This window comes from Puma concolor, chromosome B1 (assembly GCF_028749965.1).
Source record: "Puma concolor isolate L17-30 chromosome B1, mPumCon1.1.hap2, whole genome shotgun sequence".
NCBI lineage: Eukaryota > Metazoa > Chordata > Mammalia > Carnivora > Felidae > Puma > Puma concolor.
Window position 1 is genome coordinate 52,990,855 of NC_141670.1, and position 22,026 is coordinate 53,012,880.

A 22,026-nucleotide genomic window follows, 5' to 3' on the forward strand; every position below is an offset into this window, starting at 1 on the left:
CCCCTCCCTTGTTCATACTCTGTCTCTCTCTGTCTTTCAAAAATAAACAAACATTAAAAAAATTAAAAAAAGAAAACGCCTACCACACTGTATATAAAAAAAAAGGAAAAAGAAAATACCACAAATACAAAGCACTATTTAATGCTGATATTCCCTGTACTTCTTTAAGACAGCCTTCGGCAGCCAAGTTAGTCCTGACAATTAGCGCGTCTCTCTCTGCCTACAGAGCATTGCTCTCTACGTTACCCGTGGTTGTCCTTCACCTGGCCCACCTGCCCTCTCTCAGCACAGGCTGGCGAGGGCACTCATGCTACTTGGTTTGCAATGGCTGGGCAAGAAAAAGGAGCACAGCCTGCTCATCTGTAGCAATGCTTTTCGATCAAGGCTGCAGTTTGGAAGCACCCGGGGAGCTTTAAAATCTACTGATGCCTGGGTCCCGCCCCACTGACATTCATTTGATTGATCTGAGGCCTGTCTAGGCTCTGGGATGTTTTGAGCCTTCCCAGGTGATTCTAATATGCAGCTGGGGTTGAGAGACACCTCTCTTATCTAGAGGACAAGGAGGACAAGTTCTAGAGAACTCCCTACTGGTTTACACACAGGGAATTCCTTCTCTAATCTCCGCCCCAAAGGGGGGCCCACAAAGAATCCTAAATTTATTTAGAAAGCAAAAGCCTCCACTCCCAGAAGCCATAAAACCTCAAATGGACCCAAAGCCAAGTAATTGAATCCTTGATTGATGGGGATATTTTTGTTCTCTTTATGAAAACAAATTAAAGCAGTTCAGCCTCAGGAATTTAAAGAGCAGTTTCCATGGGCCATTTTGGCCACTGTGTGTCCCTCTTTCCTCACCTGTTAACTGCCCCCCACGCCCCCGTGAGTACCCAGTGGCAGTGGAGCACCCAGAGACGCAGTGTGAATCCACAGGTGGCCTGCCTCCTACACAAGCCAGCTCACACTCCAGTTACTAAGGACAGACACAGCGGAATGGTGTGTTTGAGAAGGAGTTTCATCATTAAAGATTAAAACCAAAAAAAGATTTCCAATTAATCAGACACCTGAGTCCCTGATCCTCGCCTCCCCCTACCCCAATTATTTACTTCACCCCATGAGGAATTCCAGGCCCCAGTGAGGATTTATTTTTCAGGACTTTGCAGAACAAACCAGGCAGGCCTCCGCTTACCCTGTTGACGCAGGAGTTATGAGTGGCTCTGGAAGTCAGTTGGCCTTTGGGTGCTGGCTCACCTGTGGCCAGAGTGGCCTGACGGGACAGGTGTGACCTGGGCCACAGGTGATGAGGAGGCAGAGGAGTTGAGATTATGGGGACAATTAGCATCATGCCTGGACCAGTGATTCTCCCCTGGGCTATGGGTGCAAAGCTGTGAACACCATCCCCTTTCTCACCTGCTCAGAGATGCCACTGATGGGAGCCTGCTGTGCCCGTGGGCAGAGAAAAGGTCAAGCTGTGAACGCCCCAAACATACCTGTTGCTCATGCGCATTCCCCCAGCCCCACCCTCATCCTGACTTCTGGGCAGATTCCCACTCATCCTGGGGGGGGGGATGGGGGCAGCCCAGAGTTTTCACTGCAGGCCTGATCAGCCACGCCACCCCCTGGGCAGTTCTTCACACACTGCTCAGTAGGAACAGAGCACCTTGGGCTGAACCTGAGCCACTCACAGCAGCCCCCCAGCACGCAGCCCTGCGCTCCAGCACAGCGCCCTCAGGAGCCACCAGCCCCAGGCTGGATGGAGGGTGGGAGGGTTTCAGAGAGGAGGGGCATCACACTCCAGGAACACCCTTAGCGGTCCAGGGACGAAAGTATGGGACTCTGCTCCAGGGGGCAATGGAGAAGGTGGGGGTCACAGGGCACACTTGCTTCCTCCATAAGTACCTGCGAGGAGGGGCTGATTGGCACATGGTTACCTCATGTAACCGCACAGTAATGAGGTCTACCCTTGGTAATAGGAAAATGGACAGATATGCAATTGGGAGGGATAGAGATAGGGGGAGAGACAGAGAGAGATGAAGAGAGACACAGAGGAGAGACAGAGAGAGAGAGAGAGAGAGAGAGGCATCTTTTCTGGGGATTCTTGGAGGGGCACCCACTTACCAGTTCCTTCCTGAGCCAGGCTATCGCTTCATCGATACTTTCAAAGCCTTCCAGCTTCCCGGCGGGCTGCGGCCCAGCAGCCCGGCTGGCACCCCTGTTACGTGGAGCATGCTGCCCGGGCTCTCTCTGGGGGGACGAGGGCTCCTCCTCTCCACACTCCCCCTGCTCAGCAGCTGGCCTTGGGAAGGGCCACGTCTGCTCCTCCAGCCTGGCCTGCCATTCCAAGTAGGAGGGCCTTCGGGTCTCCAGCCTCAGTTTCTCCGTGAGGGCCTTCAGGCTCCTGAGGTGGTCATCGGGAGGCAGGGCGGCTCCAGGCTCTTCTTCCCCACCTACCATTTCTTCTACTTGGATCTGGGGCACGGACATTCTAGAGTCTGCTGGGGGAGCCAGACATGGGAGGTGGTGGGGGGCGCTGCGGAAATCTTGGTGGGTGGCAAGGCTGGGTCCAGCTCTGGAATGATCTCATCCAGCTGGGGTGAAGGCGCCTGAGGGCATCGCTAGGATGTGAGCAGCTCCCGGAGCCGAGAGGGACTGTGGATGAGCCACGCAGAGTTCCCTCCAGAGCGGCTGTGGAGGTTCAGGATTTAAGATTCTTCCCGGAGTCCCGTGGCTGCCATGCTTCACAAAAGGCAGGAATAGACAAGCGGTAGCAGGAATCTTTGGGGGGCAGATTTGCCAAGAAGATCTGTCAGTTCTGGAGGCACAGGAGGATCAGAGACTGGCAGGGAAGCGGGACTGGGCTCCCTCCACAGGGGAAGGGCAGGAGGTGAGCAGCTGCTGCTGGTGGGAGGCCCTGCAGGAAGGATGAAATGATGTCAGGACGGGTCCCTCCCCTAGCAGGAGGCCTGCCTCATTCCTGAGCTCCTCAGGAGGAGAAACTGAGGCTCAGAGAGGCTAGGTGACAAGGCTGCTGATTACTGGCTCGGGACTAGAAGCGAGGCAACTTCAAAGCCTTAACTCAATGCAGAGAAGTTAATAAGGACTCAACGCTCTGTACAGTGTTTCACCATTTATGAAACGATTCCACCTCCATTATCTCCTGTAATCCTCACTACAAGTCTGTGGTTACTTCTTTTTGTCCCCATTTTACACGCAAGGAACCTGAGTCTCTGAGAGGTTTATGACTCACCAGAGAGCTCCTGGGGATTAGCAAGGACGAAGCTGGGTGGTCGGATTTTGAAGGCTCAGGTCTCTCCTCTGAGCAACGGCTACCTGTGGGTCCCCAGGCAGACCCAGTTGTGCCGCCTCCGGGACCGCTGACCCCGCCCCACCCTGCCCACCACAGCCCCCGTCCACTGGCTTTTTCAGGTCTTACTACACACTCTCAGCTTCTTCCTCCAAGAACAACACCTTACCTCACCTCTTCAGAGGAGGAAGCAAATAAACCTGCAGCAGAGGAGGGAAGACCGACCTCACTCAAGGAGGATTACTAAACCGAGCCAAGCTTGTGACTCACCATTCTAGAAAGATGGGTCTAATATTCACCTGAAATGCCCACACGGCAGAGCCTTATGGACAAGGCTGTGGCTCTCTGATCTGCTTTGGCCTTCCCAACTCTGGAGAGGTGGTCGGAGCTGAGGCTCTTGCCTCCTGTCGGAGCGCACAGTAGGGAAGCAACCAGGCGTCAGAGTGAGGCCCCAGTCTCCCAGCTGCGTCCCTGTGCCCACAAGGTCCAAGCAAGTGGCGATGGGCTCATCAGAGCAGGGCATTTGACTCGGACTGGGGAGAGAAATCTTTGGTTCTTAGGGGAGTTTTAAAATTGTGTGCAGAAGGCATACAGAGAAAGAATGAACTGGCACGGAACGATGTCCAAGACAAAGCTTACATGAAAAAAACACAACGGGACGCTCATAGTCTGGAGAGCACACTGTTGGTGTGGAAGAGGAAGGGAAGGGACAGATTTTTTATTGACTTGTGTGCGCCTAAAAAGATCTCTGCAAGGAGAAAAACTAAAACAAAGAGTTCTGATTACTTGTCTGGATGATGGGAACTGGGCAGGGGTTTGTGGGTGGGCAGGCACAGGAGGCAACAGAGAAGTGGGGAGGGGGAAATAAAAACACAGGCTCAGTCCCCAAGGGGGGACGTGGGGCTTCTTTCCCACCTGGCAATGGAGACACTCGAGGCGCTTGGGCGCCTGGGTGGCTCAGTCAGTTAAGTGTCCGACTTCGGCGCAGGTCATGATCTCACGGTTCGTGAGTTCGAGCCCCGCGTCGGGCTCTCCACTCTCAGCGCAGATCCTGCTTTGGATCCTCTGTCCCCGTCTCTCTCTGCCCCTTCCCCACTCATTTCCCACCCCCCAAGATAAACTTTAAAAAGAAGAAGAGAGATTGCTGTCTTTCTGGACTGTTTCTACAATCCCCACCTGCAACGTGATGTGACTTAAGGAAATCTAGCGGCCCTCCCCTTGCTCAGAGCCTGGCCCCCGTTTTGGGACATCCCTGAGGAATGAGGAGAAATATTCTACCCCAACTAATGGCGGAGAAACCTAGTTCTCACCTCTAACCATACTGTTGGGAACCCCCGAGGAACTTCCACCAAAATGGATTCCCCAGGCCCCACTCCTAGGGGCTCTGGGGTGGGACTCAGGCATCACATATTTGTAAAGCTCCCTAGGTGATGTGAGTGAGTGGCCAGGGTCGAGAACCACTGGTCTTGAGATAGAAACACTAGGCTAAGGATCAGATGGCCTAGCTGTAGGTGCTGTCAGGCTTGCTGAGCCTCAGTTTCCCCGCCTATAAAATGGGGGTGCTAATAGCCACCTCCGAGGTTTGGGGGATTTGTGGGACTAAGGTTTGTTCACACTTTCTGCAGGTTGAGCTGCTCTGCAAATATGGGGTGTTCTCTAAGGGTGTTTCTGGGCAGCCTCAAGGTCACACAGACTTCTTTAGAATCTCTCTCCAAATCTAAAGACCCATTGGCAGCCCCTCCCAGACACCTCTGCCTCTTTGCAGAGGTACCAGGATCTGTTTTGAGCGGGCCTCTGAGCGGTGCTACCTTATAGGACTTCTCTCCACTGACAGGGGAGCTCTGATTATTTCCAGTGAAGATTTTTGGAGAGGATCTAATTGCAGACAAACCATGAGCAGCGCTCCCCACACCGCAGCTGTGTTAGGAGACCATGTGGATTCCAAGTCCCCCTTTTCTCTCCCCGAGCTGCACACTCACCGCAGAGGGCAGGGGCATCCGTGGCCAGAGGGAGAACCTGTAAAGGAAGGGTCTTCCCTTTGGGGTGGGAAACAGCTAGGACTCAATGACTTTATGTGGCCGCCTCTAAGGGCAGGGGGAGTTTCTCTTAACTCACAGGGAAGGCCCGTGAAGACGGTGTCAGAATGACTTGGAGGAGGCATCAACAGGAACGCCAATGCGCTGTGAGTCAGCTAGTGATGATCCTTTGATCCTCTGAGCTTACTCGTGTGCGTGTGCATCCTCTCCCTCAAGCCTCATGATGGCCCCGAGGATCAAAGGGGATCATCATCCCATTTCACAAATGAGAAAATCAAGGCTGGGAGGGATGGAGTGAGTCACCCATGACCACAGAGAGTCCCAAGCAGTGGGACTTGAGCACAGACTTCTGACTCTGGTCAGCCTCTCCACTCCAGACGGTGTGGGCGTTGGGGTTAGACGCCCCCCCCCCCAGGGGCCCAGTTCTGTGATCTTGGACCCGTCCCTTCACAACCACTCTGTGCTTCTGTGTCCTCTTCTAAGAAGCGGGGGTAACCAGGACTGTCTACGTAATTTGCTGAGCTTGGCGCAAAATGAAAATGCAGAGCTCCTTGTTAAAAAAGTACTAAGAATTTGAAGATGGCAACAGGAGAGCATTAACAAGCCCGGGCCCAGTGGGGCTGCCTGGGTTCCTCGCTCACGAAGCCGGCCCTGAGGGTAATAATGTCCACTTCCTGAGTCATTTCAAGGACTAAAGTAACAAATACTGAGCCCTTCATGGTACCTGCTATACAGTAAGCCCTAGACAAAGTTATACTTTAAAAAATATTCTTCTTTTTTTTTTTTTAATGCTTATTCATTTTTGAGAGAGAGAGAGAGACAGAATGGACACGGGGGAGGGGCAGAGAGAACAGGACACAGAATCCGAAGCAGGCTCCAGGCTCCGAGCTGTCAGCACAGAGCCCAACACGGGGCTCCAGCCCATGAACCATGGAATCATGACCTGAGCTGAAGTCGGACACCTAACCGACTGAGTCACCCAGGCCCCCCAAAAATATTATACCTAAGATGATGAGAGCTATCAGTGCTACATCAGTCAGCTTACCACATAAACCCCTCTGCGCTGCACTGAGCAGTCACCCTGTTGGTCCCTGACCTGCACCCTACATCCTTCCCTGGAAGCCAACTGAGATGAAGTCAGCCGGCCCCACCTCCCCCCAGAGGTTCAGGGCTCCTGCTCAGATTCTCCCCATGCGGCGGTGACTAGCAGGCCTGTGACAGGAAGAAAAACAGCCCAGCTTAGGAAAACACCACTCTGTATCCCCACTCCCTTCCCGCCCTGCTCATATTTTAAACACCCCTGTCCACAGCTCAGGATCCCCAGGGGGTGATCCAGCCTTGACAGTGTGTTATCCACTTGGTAAGAGCAAGGGCAGGGGGCCGAATACCTCAGCCCTGGTCCCAGATCTGCTACCCATAAACCCAGTGCATGGGCTCAGCTCTCTCCTCTCGGCCTCAGTTTCCTACTCTGTACAAGGGTGCTTCCTACCCCAACCGGCCTTATGAAGATGGTGGGAGGATCAGTTGGATTGTACATGAAAGCTCTCTGCAACCTTTGAAGAGCTGTACCCACCTGAGGATTATTATTATCATTGAGGCATGTGTGGGGTGTGGAGAGGTCTGAGTCAAGGACTCATTCTGGGATCACTACATCCCTGTCGCATGTAGCAGGCAGGGACAGAGCCCTAGCCTGCTTCCTATGCCCCCAGCACATCCAGGTGGTGAGGATTTGCTGAAAAAGGATCTGTTCTCCGGTCTCCTGGTCATCAGACGTTGTCCCAGGGAGCGTACCCTCTGGATGCCCTGGTGCCTGAGAGCCCCATATGGAGCTGTCCCTCCCCTCCAGCTGGGCTGCTGCGAGCTGAGCCGGAAGGTCACCCACTCAAGTCACTCCAGGGATGTGGGCACTTAGTGGATGCTGAGCTGGTGGAGAGGTGCCAGCCGAGTGCAGGGGAGCAGAGGCCAGCACTGGACAGCTTTCTGGTCTGAAAGGGCAGTAGGGACAAACCAGGGACTCTGGAGTGCAGGCCCTGGGAGGAAGAAGCCTCTGACACCTGGGCAAACAGGCTTTCTTTACATCTAAACTAAGTCCTTCCTGCTCCGAGGAACACATTTTCTCTCACTCTGAGCTTTGCAAAGGCAGACAGCCCAAGGAGGAGGGAAGCCAGAGGATGCACCCAGAAGAACAAGGCCAGACACTAACCCCACCAGGCCCAGGCGTGCCCTGCCAGGCGGGCCACCCGGCTGCAGGGGAACATGAAACTCCCCGCAGCAGAGGACAGGCCTCAGGGGCGCATCAGCCTTTTTGGGCGGTGACATGCCAGCGCCTGGGGACATACACGGCACAGGAGGACCGCTGCTCAAACACGCTCCTGGCTCACTCTGGCCCATCGTGGTTGCCACGAAGGAGGCTGTGCCCGCCTTAAGCTAATTCCTGAGCCGCTGGAGGAGCCAGGTGGGTGCAGCTCAGTCATTCAGCCAATTATGACCTGGTCTCGTTATGACCTAATCTGTTTACTTGGACGACTTTCAAACCCACTTCCTAGATGGACTCCGTGGGCAGGGAAGGGTACAGGGACTGCTAACCCACTCTCTCTGTCTCTGTCTCTCTCAAGGGTGAGGGTAGTATGAGCCTGGGTAGTTTGGTGGCTCCCACTCCTTACTGCTCTCCGTTCTGAAAAACTCAGAAGCCGCCCTCTCCCTGTCTGGATCCCCAGACTCGTGCCTGGCCCTTCCAGTCCGGGGTTCTTTGCCAGAACTGTTCCGTTTCTTCTCCAACACCCCTGTCCCAGTGAGTACCACGTTCCCTGGCACCCTCGTGGCTTTGTACAAGCCGGTCCCTCAGCCTGGAACACCCTTCCCTCCCTTCCACGCCGCATTGCTCAGGGGTTTTCTTTTTCCGGAAGTCTTCCTTGACTTGCCCAAGCTGCGTGTGCCTGGGATGCAAGGAGAGCATGTCGGAGAAACAATTATGTCATCACAACATTAGCGGACACTTACTCAGAGCGGACCACGCCAGGCATTGTTCTAGGAGCTGTACATGTACTAACACATTTAATCATCACAGCAACCCTATAAGGCAAGGATTAGCATGGTCTCCATTCCACAGATGAGGAGACTGAGGCACAGAGAGGTTGAGTAGCTTGCCTGAGGTCACAGGACTAACGAAGGGGAAAGCTGGGATTTAACTGCTGCGGCACAGCTCCGGGCTGGCTCACAACCCAGCCACAGCACTTCTACAGGACACTTTCCTGATGGTTCCTCTACTGGACTCTGAGCTTCATGAGGGTGAGAACCAGGCTTCGTATCCTGGAACACGTAGCACTTAACACCATGCTGCTCTCTCTAAATGTTTATGGAATGGGGACGCCTGGGTGGCTCAGTCAGTTAAGCGTCTGACTTCAGCTCAGGTCATGATCTCACAGTTTCGTGGGTTCAAGCCCCGCATCAGGCTCTGTGCTGACAGCTCAGAGCCTGGAGCCTGCTTCGGATTCTGTATCTCCCTCTCTCTGCCCCTCCCCAACTAGTGCTCTGTCTCTGTCTCTCAAAAAAAATAAAATAAAATAAAAATGTTAAAAATAAGTAAATAAATAAATAAAAATAAATGTTTATGGAATGAACCAGCCAAAAGAACAGATTCCTCCCGGCCCCCACCTGGTGCACTGTGGCCTATACTTGCTCAAGTCTGAGCCAGTCTGGATGGGCTCAGAGAAGCAGAGGGGACCTGGTCCTGGTACCCTCACCACCCATCCTATGAGACCTGCCCTGACCTCAGAGTCCCAGACACAGGCTGCCAGGCCCTAGGAAGACAGGAATAGCTTTGTCTTGCATCAAGCACCAGGACTGGGAGCTGGCACGAAGGGCATTCCAGCATCACAGGTGTAACTGGAGGACCTCTCCTGTGTCCAGCATCACGAGGTGATTTCTACCCAGGGTCCTTTCCCTCTTCTGGAAAGAGCATTTCTTTGTGTGTTTCCTACGGGATGGGCATGCCCTCTGTCCTGAGTAGGTGGTCACCTGGCTCAATCTGGGCTAATCAGAACTCTCCTAGGTTTCTGTACCAGAATTATCCAGAAACCAGCTGTGTTCCATGCTGACCTGGGGTTGCTGGGGGCCATCTTGCTCACCACAGGGAGAAACTGTGTTTCTGACATTTATAACCAACATAAGCATGCATTGGACAAAGAATATAAAACAACACAGTGGATATTTGTTGGTATTTGTCTTGTTTGTTTGCCTTATCCTGTTTTCAGGGAGTGCCTCCTTTTGTGCTGGACAGCAGGCAGGTTGGGTACCTCTGCTTCACTGGAAGGGGAGGATCAGATCCTCCCTCCTTCCTGTTCCGTGCCCTGACAGCCAGGTGTGAGCCTGTGACTTGAGCCTGGCCAGTCAGATGCCCAGACCCAGGCCTCAGGATCTGGTGTGTGTGAGGCCCAGATGGAAAAATGGTTAGGATTCATTTGTGGCCGCATGAGCCTTGGAGGCAGCTGTGCAGTGCAGATGAGGTAGCATCCTCTTAGCCAGACCATCCCTGCTAAAGGATTGTTGGAGGGTGTGACATATAATAAGAAATATATACAGTGTTTGGTTTCCATCCCCAGTTTCTGATACAGAGCTCCTAAAACCCTTGGAATTTCCTAAGTGATAAGAGCATAAGAATATTTCTTGTTGACATATCTGGGTTTTGTTCTTAGTTCTTGAAGTAGCTCTAGAGCCACAGAGGTGAAAGGGGTGTCTTATTATTCATGACAAGCCCACTTTCAAACCTACCTGAGTTTATGTTAATGAGGCGACTCTTGGAAAGCTCCCCCTCTCCCCCCAAGCATGGGGCTGCTTGTCACTCTGTGATGAGAAGGTTGGAAATTTTAGCCCCACCCCTGCCCTGGGCAGGGGAGGATTGAAGATTGAGCCAATCACAAGCAGCTAGTGATTTAATCAATCATGCATACCTAATGAACCTCCATAAAAACCCTAACTGAAGGAGTTCAAAGAGGGGTTGGTGTGCATATGGAAATTCGGGAGGGGCACACCTGGAGGGGTTCTACACCCCATCCTCACACCTTGCCCTATGTACCTCTCCCTTTGGCAGGTAAATGTAAGCAAATGCTTCCCTGAGTTTTCTGCTAAGCCATTCTAGCAAACTTAGTGAATCAGAGGTGGGGGTTGGGGACAATTCCCATCTTAGAGCCAGTAGGTCAGAAGTACAGGCGACAGCCTAGGACTTGCAGTTGGCATGTGAAGTGGCTGCCGTTGGTGGGACCGAGCCCTCGCCTGGCAGGATCTGACACCAACTTCAGCTAGATGGTGTCGAAACGGAGCTAAATCCGACGACACCCAGTTGGTGCCTGCAGAGAGCCGGAGGGTTGTTTGGTGCGGAAAACTCACACATCTGGAGTCAGAAGTGTTTTGGGGATATCGTGTGAGTAAAAACCTAGCACCCCACCGAGTCTGTCTCAGGCAAATAATTTAATTCACAGGGCCGTGCCTGCCACTCTTTGTGTTTTGGAGCTGTCTTGGCTCTCCCTGTTTCCTCCCTTGGGTCTTTGCCTCCTGCCAGTTCGGGAAGGGCCGTGGGTGACACTGTTTTCTGTCGCTCACAACCAAGAGCCCTGACTGCAATGAGGGGGAATGCAGAATTCATTTGGGGAGACAAAGTACATAACTGAGGGCTAAGCAGTGTCATAAAACAGCATGACAACCACAAAAAAATCTCCCCTCCCCACATTTCCATGTGTCCCTCAGAGCAGGGTGGTCCCTTCTCTAGTTGAGAGTCACAAGGGCCCCTGTTTGGAAAGTGAGGCTCTTGCAGTGTCCTCCTTACTGCAGAGCTGTGGTGAGGCTGAGAAGAGGTAGAGTGAGGGAAAGGGCTTGGTAGATGATGGCATGTTCAATAAACTTAAATTAAGGGTGGCCCAGGCCACAACTCACACCTGAATTTATTTCTTTCCTTTTCTAAAGCAGCTAATTCTTCCCCCCAGCCCCCCCCCACCCCCCGCAGGTGGGTGAGGGGTCAAGAGGTCTGGGACGTGGAGGCGGAGCTTTGACAAGGCAGGCTTTTCCGGCTAGGTTTAACCATAAAACCCTGATGGTTATCTTAATCAGAGAGCCCAGGGCCCCCACTCAGGCCTGACCTCCGGGTGGTGGTGGCCCAGGCAGGCGGTGAAATTCTAGTCCGTGTTCTGCAGACTTGCAGGAGTGCTAACACCCAGGCTGAGAGGCCCGGAGGGGGTGGGGGGTACACAGCCCTGCGCCCTACAGAGCTGCCCAAAGGAGCCAGGGAGCTCCAAGGAGCTGCCAGAAAGCCCGTGTTTTCTCTCCTGTCAGAGGTTGCCATGGTGACTGAAGCAGGAGGGGACACCCGCTGGTCTGGCCCTACATAGCTCATCTTTATGCCATGTCTTGGTCTGAGTTGGTGTCTGGAAGGGAGCGCCTGAGATGGGGGAATGACATCTTGCACAGACTGGATGGTGGGTAGGGGGTGAAATGTGCTAGGACATTGTGTGGGGTGTGTGTGCGTGTGTGCGTGTGTGTGTGTGTGTGTGTGTGTGTGTGTGTGTGTGATGGGTTATATTGTCGCATGTGTGTTCTGGGCATGTGGTCGGGGATGACGGTAAGGAAGGGGGATGTATCCGGGGTGTGCACATCAGTGGGGTCTTCCTCAATGCCCCCATGATCTACAGACAGCTCACCTGCAGGGGGAGAACCCGGAAGAACCCTTCATTTTCTACTTCCTGGAAATCGTCTGTCTGCTGCCTGGATGACTCCTCCCGGCAGCAAGCAAGCCACTGTGACAATCCAGCCATGTCTTCTAAGAGTCTGGGACTGTACTCCCTGCCCTGCAGCCTCGGTTCCGTCAACTGACTTCTGCCTGATCTCATGCACCCACTTCACTCATGTCTGCTCCGATGCTAGACAGAGACCGCACAGAGACCGGCTCTGACCATCCTATGGAGATATCCTCCCTTCATTTTAATTTGTAGCTGCTATCACTCCCCATATAACTCTGATGTTATATGTTGATTTGTTTCCTTGTTCAGTATGTTTCACCCACTAGAATGTAAGCTCCGTGAAGGCAGTGATGTTATCTTGTTCACTACTGTGCCCCTAGCACTCAGAACGTAGTAGGTGCTCAATAAACTTATTGAATGAATGAATGGCCTGCCTGGGACCTCCCTGCTCCTCACAAAGACTAAAGCTCTGCTTTAAAGCACAGCTGAGGGGTTGCTCCCTCTCAAAAGTTCTCTAGGACACCTCACCTGTTGGGTCATTTTTTCTCTGAATTCTCCCGGCACTGGTTTCTGGCATGCTCGCTCACAATGGCCTGTTCAACCTTAAACTGTGGGAGTGTCCCATTTCCCTGACCAGATGTCTAGCTCCTCAATAAGAAGAGTGTTACTTTCTCTTTTGTGTCCTGAACACAGGCTCTGCAAACAGTAGGTGCTCCATAAATGCTGAGGATGACGATGTTGTGAATTGGTGAACACATTCTAGCTGGAGTAGTTCTACCTCCACACCTGTCCAGTAGAAGACCTTCTGCAAGATCATAGGTAAGACTTTCAAGGTCAGAATGAGTCTGAACTGGTGAGCAAGTAGCTTGGGGAGCTGGCCTCAACTTTATGTTTTATCCTTCCCCCATGACCTCATGTATGACTATGACTAAGTCTTTAAGCCTATTTCAAACACCACCTCATTCTACATGTTCTTTCTGAATGGAACTGATTGCTTCTTCCCCTAACAACATTTTTTTGAACTTTTCTGCACCAACTAGGTTTTAGGTAATGACCATTTATCTCCTTGGACCACATTACTTTGTTACATTTATGATGTACCTGTTAGATGGACAAAAATGTCTTCAGCATCCCTTCTGTGGGGACTATTCCTGTGTCATTTCAGTGTTCAGAAGGGACTGTGAGTCATAGATCCCTGCCCATCACCCCCATCCCCAGGGGTGCTCATGTGACCCAGACTTAGACATTCATTTGAGCCCTTACTCTGGCAAGAGTGACTGGTCCAGTGGATGTGTGCATGGCCAACCAGTGCTATTCTGAATATTTTCATGGGATTTAAATATAGGCATCTGAAGAAATAGGGTGGCTTTTCAGCCTGGAGTTTCCAAGGTGCATCTTCTCAGCCTCATGGAGAAAACTCATTTGCATTGAGAAGGAATAAGCCTTTAGGAAGGAGAACCAAAGGAGAGACAGAGACAGAGACATGACATCTTCAGAGCCATTGACCCAACAGTGCCCAAAGACGTAAACCTCCAATTCTATGCACTAATAAATCCTCTCCTTTACTTGAGCTAATTTAAGCTGGACTTCTGTCCCCTGCCACCAAAAGGGGACTAAGTCACCTCCCTACACTAACTGGGATCTGTCTAGGCACAATCTGATTCCAATTCTTCCCCATGCTTCTTACAGCTACTTGCTTGGTATCATCAGTTCAATTTTATTGCATATTTTCTGTATAAATAAAAGAAATATATAAGAGGCCATTTTCTCTCTTTCTGAATGCAGGAATAAAAATATAAATTCCTAGGGGTGCCTAAGTGGCTCAGTCGGTTAAGCATCCGACTTCAGCCCAGGTCATGATCTCACTGTTGGTGGGTTCAAGCCCCGCATCAGGCTCTGTGCTGACAGCTCAGAGCCTGGAGCCTGCTTCCGGTTCTGTATCTCCTTCTCTCTCTGCCCCTTCCCCACTCACACTCTGTCTCTCTGTGTCTCTTGAAAATAAATAAATGTTATATATATATATATATATATATATATATATATTTATATATATTTGTATATATATATATTTATATATATAAATATATATATTTATATATATAAATATATATATTTATATATATAAATATATATATTTATATATATATTTGTATATATGTATATATATATATATATATATAAATATATATATATATATATATTCCTAGAATCAAGAGGAAGAGGGGGAAGAGAACCATTTTCCAGTGGCTATCATGTACCAGGCACTGTGCAAACATCTAGCTGAAGCCTTGAAATGGCCTGAGATAGGAATAATATTATCTCTACCTGACAGATCATACACAGGTAAGTGAAGAAACCACCATTTCAGCCCAAGTTTTTCCTACTCCACCATTGTGACCATGTCCCCAAAGTAGCTTCATATGTAGAAAAGTAATAGGAACACACACATTATATAGTTTCAATGTTTCAAAGCCCAGGTTCTTAGGAATCCCAGGGGCAAATAACAACATTTAAATATTCTTATGGGGGCACCTGGGTGGCTCAGTCAGTTAAGCGTCAGACTTCAGCTCAGGTCGTGATCTCATGGTTCGTGAGTTCGAGCCTCACATCGGGCTCTCTGCTCTCAGTGCAGAGCCTGCTTCAGATCCTCTGTCCCCCTCTCTCTGCCCTTCCCCTGCTCATGCTCTCTCTCACTCTCTCAAAATAAATAAACATTAAAAAAAGATAAAGTGGATATTACTATGGCAATGCTTTATTTGCCTAGAAAATTGATCTGGGCAGTTGAGGGGGACGAGACCCGAGCACCTAGACCGCAGTCCCTCTCTGTTGACGCCGGTGAGCAAAACTGCTGCGGCATGGGGGCTCTCTCCTGGGCTAGAGCCCCCTTCTGAGGGCAGGGCCTGGCAGTGAGAGGACCTGAGCCTCAGGAAAGTTCTGCCGCGCGTGACTGTGAAACCCTCCTGGACAAGTTACCTGACTTCTTGGAACCTGAGTGAAGTGCCTGGCATGGGGGCATGAGAGACAGAACTCCTTTCTTTCGTCTGTGGTGTTTCTGTTGGGGGGCACGGTGGCTCCCAGGCCAGTCCCAGGGGCGGCTGGGATGCCTGGACCCGAGGCTTCCGGCAAGGGAGGGCGGGCCGATGGGTGTGGATCCCAGTCTGGGACCCCAGCAGGTGCAGGGAGGCTCAGTAGCCTGTGTTCCTCACTCCCCTCCACCTTCCTGCTCCCATCCAGGGTCACAGCGCTGCTGCTGGCAGTCGGGAATGAGACAACCATTTTGGACAGACCCAGCCCAGGGTGGGAGAGAAAAGAGTTCCTGGCCTGAGAGTCAGCTCCGGGGACCCTGTCCCCATCCCGAGCGACTGCGGCAACTCACCTCCCCCGCCTCCGGGCTTCTGCTTCCCCCCTGCAAAATTTGCAGTTTGGGTGCTGTGGCCTCTGCGCTTCCTTCCCCCTTGACATGCACAGAGTCTAGACCACAGCAGCTCATGGGTTGTCACCATGTCACCGAGCTGCACCCATGAGGGTAGGGGGCAAAGCCACCCACTTACCCACGCTCCTCTGGGAGTGTCTCTCAGTGAAACTCGGTTTCTCAGGTCCAGTGCTAATGGCTGCACCTCGATTTATCATTCAAAGCTTCTGTTTCCATACCTGAAACCACAAGAAAAATCACAAACATTTTTGAAGTCACTCTCTTAAAAAAAAGTTTACAATTTTTCCCCCACACATTATGGTCTGGGCTGGAGAGACCTTCCTGAGAGTTCCACACAGACAAACCGCAAACCAGAGACATTACGAAACTTGTCTGGGGTCACACAGCTTCGTGAGTGGGGTTGGCTGGGCCTGGATTCTTCCTCTGATTCAAATTGAGCTTCTATTGTCTAGAAGACGAGGAAACCTTGTTTCATGTCGTTGGGATATAGTGAGGCAAGAAGCTATAAAAAAAACTCTTGTTAAGACCTTTGCACATTCAAAGTGCTCAGTCCATGCTGAATAATTGATGGGCTCTGCTCCCGGCTGCTCAGAGCAGACGCACAGGCCTCCTGCTACACATAAGGCTGGGAACGTGGAAACCTTGCCTATCATTCTGCCCAGTGCAAGAAGTTGCCGAGAAAATCACCAAGAAAGAGTTGTGCTTTCCTGTTGCTGTGGGGAGAGGCCGCGCGGCTCCAGGGACCTGCAGATCTAATTTATTGTCTCACTGAAAGCAGAGAGCTGCTGCAGGGAGGGGGCTGCGGGGCCACCCAGAGTCGACGCCACAGTGTCCTTTCCAAGGCTGTGAGGCCCTGGGAAAGGGCTGCTGTGCTCTGACAGGCAGGGAGAAAGGTGCCTGAGAATCCTGGAGTCCCATGGGGAGCGGGGGAGAGGGCAGAGCGGGAAAGGGGGGACAGAATTAGCCATGGGAAATTCGGGAGTCTAAAGCAAAGGTCCTCCTCCGTGAAAATGCCTGACAAGGCAGAGATGCCCAGGCGGGGGCCAAGGCGGCCTGTTGTCCCCCCAGCCGAATGCCACATGTGACCACAGCACTCTTCTGGCCAAAGGCCATGGTGTTGGGGATTAGGGGGCAGAAAGCAGACACAGAGTTGCCTTTAATGCAATTTGCAGAGATCAAAGCAGAACACGGTTCAAGTGGGTGTTCTGGCTATAAAAGTAGGGAACAGTTCACAGTTGACTGAAACTCAGGGTGCCATTTCACAGCTAAAGGCCCTGGGGATGTGCACCTTCTCCCTGTGGGGTGCGGCCCACTGAAATGTCCCCCGACTGGGATTTGTCTCAGCCCTTAAACAAGGCAGATTTAGGATCCTCCAAATCCACAGTATAATTGGCTTCAACTTCAAATAAAACAAACTCCAGCTCAAATGGGAATTTGTTTGGAGGATGGGCTTTCTATTTCACTCTGTGCTACAAGTTCCAAAGCCTAATGATTTAGCAAGGACTTCCTAAGAAATTTCATGATATGCTCTGTGCTTATGCAAGTCAGTTCACTTCATGCTCTGTCTGGGAGTGCTTACCCCTCCAGGGATTGAAGGGTCCTTAGAGTTTCCCTGTGTTTGGGCAGGGCCTGTCCTAAGGGGCTGGGGCTGGGGTGGGGGATGGGGTGCCTCCAGCATGGATTCAGCCTGCTGAGCAATGTCCACGCTGTCTGGTGGACAGGGGTTGATAGCCCAGCTCTAACACCTACTCATTCTATGACCTTGGGTAACCCTCCAGGTCTTAAGTTCCTCATCCATGAAATGGGGTTGGTTCATAATGGAACCTACCTCAAAGCTCTGAAGGATCCAGTGAGATAGGGTATATGTGGATTCTTAGTTATGCCTCTGTCTAATAGGACTGTCCCCTCCCGTCCATATCAACACTTGGCTGGGCCTCTCCTTGGCCTGTCAAAGTGGTAAATGGCTACCAAACCATTAAAGTTAGTTCATGTACATCTGTGTGCTCCAGAATGTTCAGAACATGACTTTATTGTCAGCTCAGTACTCTAGGCTGCACAAAGTGTCTTTTCTAATGTGCAACTCTGATCAGAAGCCACATTCCTTGAGGGCAAGACTATTGCCTTATCTGTGATGCAATGACCATTATTGATCTTAAAACCCTTTGTAGATGGAGTGAGATGTTATGTGGTTTCACTAGGCTAGCTGCAACAAAGGTGCATTTAACAAGGGTGCATTCAAATCAGGACTCCCCGCTCCTGGCCAGCAGCCCCAAGCACAGGGTCGGCGTTCCACAGGGGGCTGTGACAGGTGCTTTGGGTGTCTTTCTTGCTCTCTACTCAACACTGGGCTTGATAATTAACAGAGGAAATGTTAGAAATGCATTCTCCTTAGTGAAAACAGAAGTATTCAAGATATGTGGGTTGGTCAAAATTATTTGAGGCACTCTTGACCTTGAAAGGCAGGGTGAAAGAATCTCGGGAGCTCTCGGGGAAGGTGTGGCCAGGGCGCCTAGAGAGACAGATGGCTGTGACCTCACTGAGACCACAGAACGAGCTTTATGAATTCTGTGGGACTTGTCTGCAAATAAATAGTTGTTCAAAAAATGTGTACATGTGTGGCAGAGTCTGGTCTGAGGCTTGCTTCCATCCAACCTGTTAATAAGATTTGCCTTCACCTTCACCATAGTTTTTAGTGGTTTCTTTCAAACAAGTAAACAAACAAACAACACAGCAAAACCTAAAGTTATGACCAAATGGGCTTAAGGACCAGACGGGCCTCAGTGTCCCTAAGGCACAGCACACATAAATGCTCACAGGACTAAGGAGGTACTGTCACTTTTAACTCTCTGGGGGGTGAGGGTAGGGGCACAGTGAGGGCTCTAAGTGGCCTCTCAGTCAAGGATCCTCATCCAGGATCTTCCTGGGTCCTTATCGCCCTGAGAGTTCCCCAGCTTGCCTTGCAGGGCTGAAGTGCCCAGCTCATGTTCAGAGGCTCTGTTGGCTTCCTGGAATGAGGAAACGCTGCTCAGCCTTCAATAAGCCCCGAAACTGTGGCCACAGTGGAGGTCCCTGTCTGGGCCCCTTATGTACCCGGAAAACCAGCTCCTTGCTGGACCTTCCCTTGGAGGTCTCACGGGACAAGCCCTATGAGGAAATCTTTTGGGACCTACTACCATCTCCCACAGTTAGATCAGATACTGGGGAGGGGGATTTCTGGCCATACTGGAGAGATTGCTTTGAAGAAATAGGGCTCAGTCTGTACCTCTGGATAAGCTGAACCCCTGACCCTTCCTGGGGCTCTGCAAAGGCTGCTGAGCAGGGGCCCTGGGGTGAGAAGTCCCCTGTTGCTGGAGTGCTTGCTACTCCTCTACCCCTAGGGATCAGAGTCTTTCCTTGGACGGCAGTGCCCACAGGGAACCAGGTTGCTGCTTCATGCAATCTCATCTCTAAGGCGTTTTTCTGGGTTGAGCATTGTTGCAGGGTTGGGGTAGGGGTCAGGTAGCATTCAGGAAGAAAGCAGATGGTGTGGGGAGTGCAAGCCTCTCACTTCTCCTCTTGCCCACTTCTTTCTCCATTCCTTTCTCTCCCTAGCTTCTCCAGACAGACATGGGGGGAGGGGTGGGGAAGCTCTAGGCATTCACGCACCAGGGCAACTGTCCTAAAAGCTGACATTGGCAGCCTTCCAAACTCCTATGGGCAACTGGACCCTCTAGGGCAACCCAAACTCTACAGACTGATTGCCAAGTGCTTGCTAAAGCCCTTTCTCTCCTCCAGGCTCACCCTTCCTGCTCATACCCTCTCTTTAGACCCTCCCCACGCCTTCCAGTTGTGCCTGAGGACGGCTTCAGAATTTGCCTTGAAGACTTCCTCTCTTCTCACCCCAATACAAATCCCAGTGTACATTTGCGTATTGAGAGCCATCCTGGCTAGTCCCCAGACATTTCCAATCAGGAAGCACTCCCTCACTCCTATTCTGTAAAACGGGGAGCCACGCATTCAGAGTATCATTCATCTTTCAGCTTTGTGAGTAGTTCAACATCCCAGTCAAGCAAAGAGCCATTGCCAGTTAAAGCACAGCTCCCAGAGGAGTCTGAAAATTCCAGATGCTCTTGTGGGGCCACGGGAGTTTTCCACTAGCAAAATTTACCTAGAGGAAACCACCCGAGTGTGTGAGAAGCCTAACAAGCGGTTTCTTCCCCGTGGGCCTGAGGCTCTGTGGGTCTCTCTCAGCAAACAGTTAGGCACGGACTTGATTTACTTCTCCGCCAGAGTCCCTTTTTTGGAGGAAGGCCAAGCTGGTAGGCACAGAAGCGCGACTACTAATTTTGTGGAAATCTATGCGTGTATTTGGGAGGACAAAACAGGAACAAGTGTATGAAAAGTTGGAGGACTTTGGGCGGGCAAAGAGGAAAAGGGGGTGAGGCAGGATCCGTCTCTCCACTTGGGGCAAGTGGGGTTGAAGCGAGCCAGGCCTCACTGCAGGGACTTTCAGGCTACTGATGCAAGAAATGGGTTTCCTGGCTCCACAGGACGGCAGGGGACATTCCCAGGACACAGGATGAGCCCTGCCAGCCAGCTCTCGTTTTCTCTGGGTGCCACTGGTTTCTTCCCCTCTCTGGGCCTCTCCCTCCCGATCTCCTAAAGCAGCCTTCCTGTGAGAGCACTGTCTTAGGAGTCAGGCACGTGAGGCTGACCCTCCCTGCTCTTTCACCAGGCACCTGAGCTGCACAGAGCTAGTGAATCTCTTGGGGTCCCATCAGCAAAATGGGGATGCGATGTCCTCTCCAAGGGCGATTGTGAGGATAAAATGTCCAATGGATGCAAAGCATTCTCAAGCGGTGCCTGACTGGTAAGTGCACTCAGGAAAGAGCTGTCGTCTTTATCCACTCTAAGTACAGCTCGTGGTTGCTTTGCCAAACCTCTGAAAAACATGCTAGCAGAAACTAGCGGACGTGGTCAGGCTAGAGGCGCCATGGTCACCTCCGCTGTCCCAGGACTTTGCCCAACACTCGCCATCCCTTGCCTGGTGGGTGGCAGGACCATCTCTGGGGCATAAGGAGGAAAGCTGCTTCCCGGCCATGTCTCCCTTGGGCACTTTGGAGATTTCCCTATTGATGGGGACCTGGGCTCACCCCACCTGGGATTCACCAGGAATGGCTGGGAGTCGATGGAAACTTGATCTGCGAGAACATGCCTGTGGGCTAAGATGAGGTCACGGCCCACCAGCCTGGAACCAACCTGCCTTCCGGACCTTCTCCGGAGGAACCATACGCCACAGGGAATGAAGACCAGATATAGGCAATAAGGGATTATTTTAAAAGCAGAATATCCAACCTGACTTGGTGGAAGGAGACACCTGTCTACTAGCCAAGGACCAAAGACCTTCCTGCCTTCTCTCAGTGAGGGGGTGGGGTGGGGGGTGCAGTCTTAAGGCTGAGCTGCTCATTTCTCTGGGGCCCTTTGGGCTGCGCAGTCCCCTCTGATCACACTGGCCTCAGCCCTTCAGAACACCCAGGGCCCAAGTGCCCTGGGCCACTTCTTCTGAGTTAGGGAGGGCAGGAACTTCATGTCACGGAGCCTGAAGTAGGACGGAAGGGACAGGGTGGGCTCAGAGATGATAAGCAGTCTGGGAGTAGACCTGGAGAGACTGAGTGGGGCTCCTCCCTCTCAGACCGTGTACCCCAAATCTCCATCCAGATCTTAACCGCAGAACGGGCCAGCAAGGAGAAGGGAGATAGAATCCGACAGGCTGTCCCATTCCATACGAGGGAACTGAGCCCCCAGGGGCCGGCAGGATCGGTGCTCCCCAGCCCCGGGCCAGGCTGGTCTCTGCCAGCCCCTACTGTAGGGACCTGCGGCCCCGAGCCCCCGGCCCATCCCCAGCCCGACGCCCATCCGCGACCCCAGCCTGGACCCCAGCCCTGGGAACGTTCCCGCCCCTGTTGCAAACCTACCTTGCGAGGCGCTCCGAGGCCCTTTCCAAGGGTGTCACAGAGATCCCCGCCTCTTTCTCCGGACGCGGGCTACCCTCGCCACAGCCTCCTGGCCCCAGCCTGCGGGGCTGAGCCGGCTCCTGCCTCCCTTTCTCTCTGCTCCCGTGAATTCTCAGCACTATTCTTTTTTTAAGGGACTTTTTTTTTTTTTTCTTTTGCGTTGCGTCAGGGCGGTTGCCTGGCGACGGCGGAGCTATTTCACCGCGAGCGGTTTCAGCCCGATCCCCTCCAGCCTCTCATTCGAGCCTCTCCGCGCGCCGCTCCCGGGACCGGGACGCGCGGGGTCCCGCAGACGCGCAGCCGGGTCCTAAAGCCCTTCCAGTTGCTCGGTCCCCGCCGGGACCTGAACCAGAGCCGCCGCCCAGCCGCAAGTAGAAACAAACCACAGGCGTTTGCCAAAGCCTAGACGAAACCAAACCCAAATATCCATTATTATTATTATTATTATTATTATTATTAAAGCCGAAACCAAAGCAGTTTTTCCCCTAAGCATGGCAACGTGGCTTTGCCAGTGTCAGCAGTTTGCGTGCGTGGAGGG

The 22,026-nt window shown here is 52.1% G+C and overlaps 1 protein-coding gene across 2 annotated transcripts in view; it reads right to left on the bottom strand.

The window, feature by feature from the left end:
- The window catches only part of FAM167A (family with sequence similarity 167 member A), a 43,320-nt gene extending 21,514 nt beyond the window's left edge, over window positions 1-21,806 (bottom strand). Inside the window, exons 1-3 of one of the 2 annotated variants that reach the window (XM_086703822.1) lie at window positions 21,450-21,806; window positions 15,614-15,713; window positions 2,113-2,905 (exon numbers count right to left, since the gene is read on the bottom strand). In XM_086703822.1, coding sequence (XP_086559948.1) covers window positions 2,113-2,478 — 366 coding nt within the window. In that variant the 5' untranslated portion in view covers window positions 2,479-2,905; window positions 15,614-15,713; window positions 21,450-21,806. Of the gene's footprint in view, window positions 1-2,112; window positions 2,906-3,241; window positions 3,425-15,613; window positions 15,714-21,449 lie in introns of those variants that run through there. The other variant, XM_025922384.2, reaches the window with a different exon arrangement.
- Window positions 21,807-22,026: the final 220 nt, after the last annotated feature.